This window comes from Drosophila montana, unplaced genomic scaffold (assembly GCF_035044405.1).
Source record: "Drosophila montana isolate Dmon_TW-CO22-7 unplaced genomic scaffold, ASM3504440v1 contig_413_1, whole genome shotgun sequence".
Lineage (NCBI taxonomy): Eukaryota > Metazoa > Arthropoda > Insecta > Diptera > Drosophilidae > Drosophila > Drosophila montana.
In genome coordinates, this window is record NW_026998750.1 from 22658 (window position 1) to 32823 (window position 10166).

The 10166-nt window shown below is 36.8% G+C and overlaps 1 protein-coding gene across 2 annotated transcripts; it reads right to left on the reverse strand.

Moving 5' to 3' along the window:
• Nucleotides 1-3417: 3417 nt before the first annotated feature.
• LOC135439549 (obg-like ATPase 1) lies at nt 3418-5739 on the reverse strand. 2 transcript variants are annotated; one of them, XM_064698298.1, is made up of 6 exons: nt 5617-5739; nt 5522-5551; nt 5215-5410; nt 4644-4704; nt 4205-4586; nt 3418-4130 (listed from the first exon to the last, which is right to left on the reverse strand). In XM_064698298.1, the coding sequence occupies exons 3-6, from the start codon at nt 5393-5395 to the stop codon at nt 3561-3563; spliced, it is 1194 nt and encodes a 397-aa protein (XP_064554368.1). In that variant the 5' UTR covers nt 5396-5410; nt 5522-5551; nt 5617-5739; the 3' UTR covers nt 3418-3560. The 2 variants fall into 2 exon arrangements, with proteins under 2 accessions (XP_064554368.1, XP_064554369.1); XM_064698299.1 differs by lacking the exon at nt 5617-5739 and having other exon boundaries at nt 5522-5562.
• Nucleotides 5740-10166: the final 4427 nt, after the last annotated feature.

Consider the following 10166-nt stretch of genomic DNA (forward strand, 5'->3'; position numbering starts at 1 on the left):
GCATTTCCTTAAAACTGGCTGGACGATTTTCTTGATGTAAAAAGCAAAATGATTGATAATTCGTGGTCTATATGCTAAACTACAGTGCATTTGGGGCCATTATCGGAGGAATTAATAAATAAAGGTTGAAATTTGAATAAATATTGCCGCCATTTTGATGAATAAAAATGTTAAGTGAATATTGCCAGCTAGTTTTTTTTGCATTAACATAGGGTGTAATGAAAAATAGAAAAAAGAGCATTTCCTTAAAACTGGCTGAACGATTTTCTTGATGTAAAAAGCAAAATGATTGATAATTCGTGGTCTATATGCTAAACTACAGTGCATTTTGGGGCCATTATCGGAGGAATTAATAAATAAAGGTTGAAATTTGAATAAATATTGCCGCCATTTTGATGAATAAAAATGTTAAGTGAATATTGCCAGCTAGTTCTTTTGCATTAACATAGGGTGTAATATGAAAAATAGAAAAATGAGAATTTCTTAAAAAAAAAAACAAAATGATTAATAATTAGCTGTCTATATGTTAAACTACCGTGCATTTATGGCCATTATCGGAGATAAATAAAATTAGGATGAAAAATATGTTGAAATATTGCCACCGTTTTGTTATTATACTGTGTATAAATACATAATTGCACTGTTGCCTTATTTAGCAGCAGTCTATTTCACCAAAGATAATGTTTTATTGTAAAATGCCAATTATTTCTTTTATTAATTCATTTCTTTCACATATACAAATATTTTGAATTAATTTGTTCCCGCTCAATTCTGTATAACCACTAACCAAATAACATGTAGACTGGTCAAACCGTACATTTGGTGGTGACAAGCGTTTTTTTTGCGGCTGGTCCAAAGTCGCCTTCGTGTTTGTTCGGGTTCGAGACATGCCCGCATGCTCTCACAGCAAGAGAGTAAGAATACATATGACCTGTGTCGTGGAACGGCATCGCTGTCTTTTTACTCGCTCACTCTACAGGAAACTGCTTTGGCTTACTCTCATCCCATTGAGTAATAAAGAGACAGAGGAGGCGTTTGGATCAAAAGCTCTTTTTCGAAACACTTCGTGCGCGATAGCGAGGTTGCAAACAAAAATTGCAAACACAACACCCGGCTGTCTACAGCTACTTCTGCCGTTGCCCAAAAATCAAAGACAACTTCAGAATATTTCCCATATGAACCAAGAACAACCATAATCAAAACAAACGACTCGACAATGAAAAAATCACACCCCAAATTCTGTCCCTGCTATCCCTTTTTGGTTTGAAGCTATAGGCTATGATCTAAGCTTCTACACTCTTCTAACTCATTGTTGTGGTTTCTAAGCACTGCTATGCCTTTAATTCGCAAAGTTATGTCTTTTTCTTCTCCACTGGCTTTCAACTTTCAAGCAGCCCGGCAGATTTTATAATTTTTAATTTTTCGATCAGCAAAGCACCCTTTCTCAAAATAGGGTATTTTAACTATTCATAAGTTCTGTAACCAAGTACCACTAACCTTCTTATATACACATATTTGACCCAATGTCTGAGAAAAATACAATTTCCTATTTAGTGTGCAACTATTAGTACAATCAATAATAATTGTTTTCTTTAAACATTCTATACCATTTCTATACATAAGGGAATCAATGCCTCGACGCGCCAAATAGTTGTTGGCATGTGTGTCTCGATCTCACACACATAGGCAAAAAATATTGCATGTGTGTGTTTTCCAAGCCAAGGGAAGTATATGAATTTAAGAAGATTGCAACATGCTGTTGCGCATGTGACGTCACAAGCCTAGGGCTTTTTGTATGCGATCGTGGCGTACAATAAAGTAATACATTATGTTAATACATGCATTTATTATAAAAGACCCTATTAATATATTACTTTAATGTACGTAATAAAGATAGAAATATATTCTAAGCATCACAGGAAATGAAATTCTTTAAAACGTGACGTAATAGTATATGATGTTGACGCGCCGTGTGCATAACCCTTTGATTTAAATGGCATGGCCTGCTCGCATTCGAATTTTCTACCTACTTGCGCCGAGACTCGGCTATGCAACAACAACATTAGAACCCAAATAGTGTTGTTGTTGTTTCTACGCGCCGCCTTGTTGGAACGACAGAGAAACCAGCAACAAACACAGTGGCATTATTTGTCCCTTTTCTTTGCACTGAGTTTCCTATGTCCTCATCATCGCGCAGAAACTTTTGAAGATCAAGACGGACGACGAAAAATAAAATGGGTTTTCGTGCGCACTGTTGTTGTTTTGCGAGTGATTTGTTGTTGCTTCCTATAGTAAATGAGCTTTATTTTTGAGTTGGATTTTGCGTTTGCGGACCAACCCGATCTACCTCTCGGGATTTTTAAAACGGTAAAAAAAGCTCGGAGTGAGCCTTCAGCTCTGTCTCTTTATTACTCAATGAGTGTAAGCGATAAAAAGACATCATATGTACATATATCTTACTCGCTCGTTGGACCAGATGTACCGATATTCTATGTGTCCACTTCGGTAACACGGCATGTCCCATCTATATGTTCTTTGGTTGGCGGTATAACATAATTCAGCACTGATTCCAATCACTGGTTCGGTTCCGGTTGGAGCTAGTAGCTCGATAGGCCTTTTGAAAGAACAACATGAGGTGTGCTTACATTTTATTATTTTTCTAAAAAACTGGCTGATCGATTTGTTTAGAATTAATGCGTAAGGCTTCCTAAAACATGTATCTTCAAGTTGGTATAGCGTGCATTAAGAGCCATTATCCCTGAGAAAAGATATTAGGGTTTAAGTGCAAGGCTAATTGTTTAAGGTAATTTTTCATGGGGCTAGCGACGAGGTTGCTGCACTGTTGTACAAATATCTTAAAAACGTGCTGATCGATTTTTATAATTTTTTCAAGGTTGGTTAGGTGAAACTATATGCTTTAATCTTGTATATGCGGTTTTCGAGGCCACTATCCCGGAATTAAGATATATAGAGAATGGTGGAAACCTAATTTTTCAACGTCTTGTTATACCCATATTATAAGCCAAAATTCCAAAACAATGAATGTAGACAGTAAATAATTTAATTTTTGGCAATTCTGCATTTAAATTTATTTGGTTTCGTGCTTAAAAACATTAATAAGTGCATTTAAAAGTGACCGATTCCTTTTCCGATACCAAGTACCAAAAATCGACGCTAAGTCACCGTCGCTAATTTGACGCACATTGACAATCGTGCCGCCACCGTGCTATCGATAACTTTTAATTGCTTATTATATTTAATAAAAAAAATAACTAATCAAGTTTCGCCGACGGAAATGGACTCCTGATAAAAACTACGTGGAGTGACCAAAACGAAGAATTACCATAATTAAATCTTTTTTTTTTTAAATTAACTATACCTATCCAATGCTGGATTCTAACAAAATAAAATTCACAATTTTTTGTCATACAAAAATCAAATGCATTTTTACTTGGGACATGTATGTATGTGAAGCGTGGCATCAGGCAAAGCAAACAGTTGTGAATATAAAATTAAATGTACGAGATAGTCAACATGATTATCTAAGTGGCCATACAATATCATTTTTTCTTGGCGTCCTTGAGACCAGCGCCGGCGTTGAATTTGAAGAAAATTATATCGCCGTCTTCAACGGTATAGTTACGTCCCTGCTGGCGATATTTGCCGGCCGCCTTAGCAGCTACCTCACTGCCCTCCGCTTTAAAATCTTCGAAGTGCATCACTTCGGCCATAATGAAGCCCTTCTCAAAATCAGTGTGTATACGTCCAGCGGCCTGTGGAGCCTTTGTGCCCTTTTGGACCGTCCAAGCCTTGACCTCATCGGGGCCGGCAGTAAAGAAATATTCCAGCTGCAAGGCCTTGTAACCAGTAATAATGATCTTATCCAGCTGACTTTTGCATTTGGTCTCTTCTTCGTAGGCCTTGCGCTCCAATTCATCCTTTTCAGTAAGCTGCAGCTCGAAAGCACCTGAAAAGGGTATAAGTAGCGCGCCGGGGTCGTTCTTGTCAATCCAATCCTTAATCTTGGGCAGCCATTTGTTTTTTTTGCGTATAAAATCTTTGTCGGAAAGATTGACCAGATAAATAGCTGGCTTGGAGGTCAAAAATAAATATTTGCTCAACGTTTCAATCTAAATTAAAGAAAAAGATGCAAGCAAAAATTTAGGCGATAGCTAAAATAGCGATACAAATGTACGAAGCTTACATCGTGCGCATTCCAGTCCTCAAAGCGCAAATGACGCTTCTGATCAATCAATATGTCCTTGATTTTCAGCATGGAGTCATATTCGGGCTTAAGCTTTTTGTCACCGCCTCGAGCTACAACCTTTTCCAACTTGTCAAGGCTCTGCAGCAGTTTTTCTTCATCCTTCAGACGAAGTTCCTCAGAAATGATTTCCAAATCGCGCACAGGATCAACTTCTCCCTCTACATGCGTCACGTCCGGATCCTCAAAGGCGCGGCACAAATGGAAAATGGCGTCGCAAGCGCTGATGTGCGAAAGAAAGTCATTACCCAAACCCTGTCCCTCGGCGGCTCCCTTGACCAGCCCAGCGATATCTACCACATTTAGATAAGCGGGTACAACACTGCAAGAAACATCAAACAATTTTATTTTACCTCAATACAATACACGGCTTAGTCACCTGGCTGGCTTGTGAAACTCCACAAGGTAGTCGAAGCGCTCGTCGGGCACGATCACCCGACGTGTAGGTAACGCAAGTAAAGCGAGAGAGAATACGTGATAGAGAGAGAAGGAAAAACAAAGACAAAACGCATGTTAGCTTGTATTGAAATTGGGTTTGGGGCGGAATCGAAGCCGGCACTGACTTAGCCACATTGCCAATCATTGCAATTTTCTATAATTTTTTTTTTTTAAATCACTAACCCCGCGAGCCACAGCCGCGCACTCGAAGTTAACCAAAATGAAGTCGCTCAAATTAAACGACCTGCGCGTAATTTGCATACAAAACAGCTGCTGGCCCGTTGCTTTGCAGCCTGTGGAATCTTAGCCTGCAACTAGATCCGGCAAATTGCCGAGACTGAGACACGCCCCCGCGACGGCAGCAAAGTAAGAAGCAACTCTTGGAAACTTGGGCAAGGCGATCGATTGAACGCAAAAAAATTGTTCAAATGCCATTGATTACAATTATTTAAAGGCAACGTAAATTGCGATTGGAATGGCCAGCGGCTGCTTATGATAATTGGAATACTTATTCTCATTGGGCTTAATGGTGCAGAAGGGGAAATTCTCAGCTGGAGCGGCGCTTTGGGTCAGCACGTTAAAGAACGTTGACTTGCCAACGTTGGGCACGCCAACAATGCCGATGCGCAGGTTAGTACCAATGCGTCCGATCAATGGCTTGCGTTCAGGTTCATCGTGCTTCTTAGGTGGCATATTGACTGTTTGTTGCTGTTGGTGCAAAAGAAACATATGTATGTAGATATATATTTATTTTTTTTTACCTTTTTTGGCCACAGCATTCAACATAACCTCAACGTCATTTGCTACGTTCACACTTACTTGTAAGCTGTACCCTGCTGTTCGCCCTGGCTGTAAAGTAACTTGAACATTTAAAATTATATTGAATAAATTAAAATGCTTTATTTTATATTTACATTAAGTGCTGGTGCCGGTCACGATAAAATGAAGTTGTAGCACGGCTGCTGACTGGGACTACCTCGTTGAAATAAAGAGGGGAGAGAGAATAAGTAAACAGCTGTCATCAAATATCTGCGATTATGCCGAAACATTCTCATTTTTTTCACATAGCAGCCAGCTTTGTGTTACTCACATTATCTCAAGTTTACACTGTGGGCAATAGATGGCGCTAACCGGCGCGCATTTAAAATACTGAAAATGGAAACTCTCTGACTGACTGAAGTTAAACCAACTGATTGGTGATCAACACACAACTATAACTGTAGGAGATAGGAAACTGACATTTTTCTGAAGCTTTCTTTTGGCTTCAAATAAGGCGAGGTTTTGGAAAATCGATCCGCAAGTGGAGGAAAATGGTGGTCGATGTTTGTATGATAAACATATAAAAAAACAGAATTATAATTGCGATTACGATGGTTTTTGAGCATAACTCCTAGGAACTAAGAGTTAGAATTAGCAATTTTGAAATATAGCTTCTAAAATAGTACAAACCGATCATGTATCTTTTATTTTATGGCTATCACAGCTTAAAAACAAAAAATTTCCAGATATTGATCAAATATCTTACGCAAATGTTTATGGCAAGCCATGTTTCAGAAAAAAACGCACGCAAAAACGGCCCACATAGCTCTGCTTCTAAACAATTGTTCTGAAAGTGGCCACAATAATTTATTAATAGGCCTTAAATGTCTTTTTCCAAAATCAAAACGAGACCATTTGAATAAACGTTGTTTTTACCCACAGTATGTGTTTAGAGTATATCTTAGCCGCATTCATCCGCTTGGCCAAATATCCAGCTTTGCTAGGCATAATCTTTGTCAGAAAAGCCAGTTTGCGGTGCACTGTTAGATGTTGAAGCGGTGTTCGACACAGTATGACACAATGGTCTGATCCACGAGCTATTTGCATGACACGACCCCAAATACTTAACTAAAACAATGCAAAGCTTCTGTACGGACAGGTGCATATACTTCTACCTGACTGGCACAAGCTCAAAGAAAAAAAATTAAGACTCTATATAAAAATAATAAGACCATTCGTATCCTGAACAGATACATCAACCGAAAATGTAAACAATCCATTTAAAACAAGCTTGCTATATACAAATCAATATTTTTGCACATCATTTTATAAGCATCGGGAGTTAAAGATAATCTGCCATATTTCTATTAAACAAAATCCTTACATAAGGATACCAATGTCGAGGCAATTGATGATCTAATTTCTCGTTCAAATTCACTTAAATAACTCTAATATAATGCACAACCTACGTACTGTCAGATATTCCCATGAAGTATTAGTCAATTACCTTTAAAATACTTATATATAAGTTTTATATTTCCATCTCCAAAGTTTTTTGTGCTATGGGTTATTAAATATTTTTTAAAAAATATAATAATAAAAAAAATGATTTGGATGTAAGGATTCTCACCCTAAATCTAATCATTGACTTCCTAAATAGTTAGAATATTAATATATCTATGAAAATAAGGAAAACTATTGAGTGGATGGAAACAAGGTGGATGTTGTAGTCGGGTAAAATCAGTCCTGCAATACTCTGCTTATTGATCATTAAAAACTTAAATGGAAAAGAGTCTTCTTTATCATTTGGTTGGGGACTTTTAGACTTAGCCCAGGCATTATCGTTTTTGGCAATTTGTGGGCGCGTTGTTGCAATATGCTTGTAGTGGGAATCATAGATTATCGCAGTGTTTTCATTGAGGATACAATCTATTAAATGTGTAGCTTCAATAAAAGACATAAGACAGACTTACCGTTATACGTATATTGTAAAAACCAATATACTCTATTACTTTGTACACAGTGTATAATAAAACACTAAAAGGTGTGCGTGTGTCTGGTTGCAGAGAATCTGACTAAATTATTCCTTCATTTTCGGTACAGTTTCTGTTCTATAATGTGATTAGCAACAACAATGGGCAACATATCTGTGAAAGTTATTTTTTCAGACGCACGTACACGCAATTTGGCGGCTTAGTGAAAACCCGCAATAATCAATAATTAAGCATAATTAGTGAACCGATCGTGAGCTTTATTGTATATTGAAACGCAACCAGATTCCCAAATGTTCAGAAAAGAGAAATATATATAGGGAGAGTTCGCAACTGATCGTTTGATTCGACTTGATTCATTTCTACAGAGTGTTTCTGTCTCAAATTAAATGCGCCGTTATGCGTAAGTCCACGCTTCATAATGGATAAACATTCGTATGTATGAACACATATAATTTTAAGCTTTTAAAATAGGTAAAAATAAAAAAAGGATAAAAATAAATTGCAAAACAAGTTGTGCAAAATGTGTGGCAGATGTGGCAAATAAGATATCTTCGATGCCATTAAATGCATATTGCGTCCATCTACACTTACAAACATTTTTTCCTAAAACATATAAATTATTGGCGAAAAAGTTGTTATAATGCTTAATTTTGCTTAATTCATTACATTTCATTTTTTAATTACAATTATCAATGCCTAAGAACTAAGCCTAGCCTAAGAATTAGAATGTTGCCTAATTCGTTGCTTTGAATTTGTATACCCTGAACCCATTAAAAATGGGTATAATTTATTTTTGCAAATGTATGTTACAGGCAGAAGGTAGCAGCTCCGACTCCATAATTCTTGATCTTGAGCTAGAGACTTGAAATTTTGAACGTAGGTCCTCCTAGTGCCCGCGTAGTAGTACGAGTTTAAATAATCTGTAAATTGCCACCTCGTAATCAAAATCTGTTTTATTAAGCATATCTCTTAGGTTTCAAGAGCTAGAGTCATCAAATTTCACATGTAGCTCCTCTAAAGTATTTACAGATCATGTATACATTTTTGTAAAAATGAAAAATTTCGTAAACTGTTGAAATTTAAATAATAAAACTGGCGTTGTCACCCAACCTCCAAAAATAACATAAAATAGTTTCTTCAAAGTGTCAAAATTTTATTTAAATATAACTTGGGCTACAAGCAGTTTAAAAATTCCAATTGGGATTTAGGGCCCCCCAATATGTATATAAAAAAATATTGTTTGTAATGATAATTAAGTCCTTTTTTATTTTCATCACTATTTTCAACAAATATTTAATGTGATTTTCATTATCATTAATTTTTAATATTTGTGAAAAAATAATGCAAGTATGTATGCTCTTACTTATTCCTATACGAATGTTAATTCGAGGTTTGCGTGTCACATCATGTGCTTTGCTGTGCACTCTAAATTACACAATTTGTACATAAATAAAAAATATGTTGGCCTGACTGACTAATCGGTGATCAATACATAGCCCTATTTTTATCTAACAAATCTAAAGCGATCCACGCGACATATATTGATCTTATTTATGCATAAGCATTTAGCATATGTACGAATATGCTTGTACATACATATGTGTAGATCGTGTCACTGTGCACGATAGGGAGCTGGATCATAATTTGACTGCGGTTTGGAAGCATTTAAAAATTCATTTATCTACGTATAGGCAACCGCAGTAGCGTTTAAATGATCATATTCAGGCCAACTGTTGTTTAGTACATTTGGCGATTCGTAACAATTTAATTTTTTTGCCCACAAACCGCAAAACGTTCTCTCACCGGTTTTTTATCCGTTACAAATTGGTAAAATAGGGTAAAGCTATGCACATGTAAGTAACAGGCAGAAGGCGGCATATTTGACCCTACAATGTGCATCGACAGCTGAGTCGATTTATCCGTTTATCTATCTGACCGCCATAGAATTCATACGATGAGCATACGAGCCTGGTCGATCTAGCCATATCCCTCTGTCTGTTGTTTTGTATAGGTGCGTCGATTTCGGAAACTATATTTGAAATACTTGTTCTTCAATATCATAAGCAGAACGACAGATATCGATTTTAAAATAAGACTTTTATTAAAATATCTCGAAGATTATAAAAGCATGAAATACCAAATGAAATACCGAAAATGGGTAGAAAGCGTATAATGTTTATTTGCATGTGCATGTAATAGGCAGAAGGAAGCATTTAGGACCACGTAAAGTATACATATTTTTGTTCTGCAGAAATATCAAAGCCAATCTAGCCATGTCCATCTGGCTTTCCATCCCTATGTATGTACACTTCTATATCAGAGCTAGGTATTCCTGGTGCCCGCGTGAAACGACTTTGTATCCGATGATCGAAAAATAAAATTGTAATTGGAGCCCCCACCTATTTATACCAGAATTTTAAGGCTCTTTTCCTTTTGCAAATATAAGAATATTCTTTGGCACAATAACATCCACTGATAGTGTAAGGTGCCTGGCATCTCCATGGTGACAGCCTTAGGGCCGCTGTCTCAATAATCAAGTAGAATCACATGGACCGAATTAAGAAGAAACATTTTAAAAAGGGGTATATTGTATTTGTGCTAAATAATATAAATAACTGGCAGAAGGAAGCACCTAGGATTTATATTCTTGATCAGGACGACGAGCTGCGTGGGTTTATCCATGCTGTCCGTCTGTATAAAAGTATCTATAT

What these genes read in the sequence shown, in the direction of transcription:
- LOC135439549 (XM_064698298.1), bottom strand. Translation starts at nt 5,395, where the DNA reads ATGCCACCTAAGAAGCACGATGAACCTGAACGCAAGCCATTGATCGGA. An exon ending in GAGTTTCACAAGCCAGCCAG is followed by an intron (nt 4,587 to 4,643) that starts GTGACTAAGCCG and finishes TGTTTCTTGCAG; the next exon opens with TGTTGTACCCGCTTATCTAA. An exon ending in AGGACTGGAATGCGCACGAT is followed by an intron (nt 4,131 to 4,204) that starts GTAAGCTTCGTA and finishes TCTTTAATTTAG; the next exon opens with ATTGAAACGTTGAGCAAATA.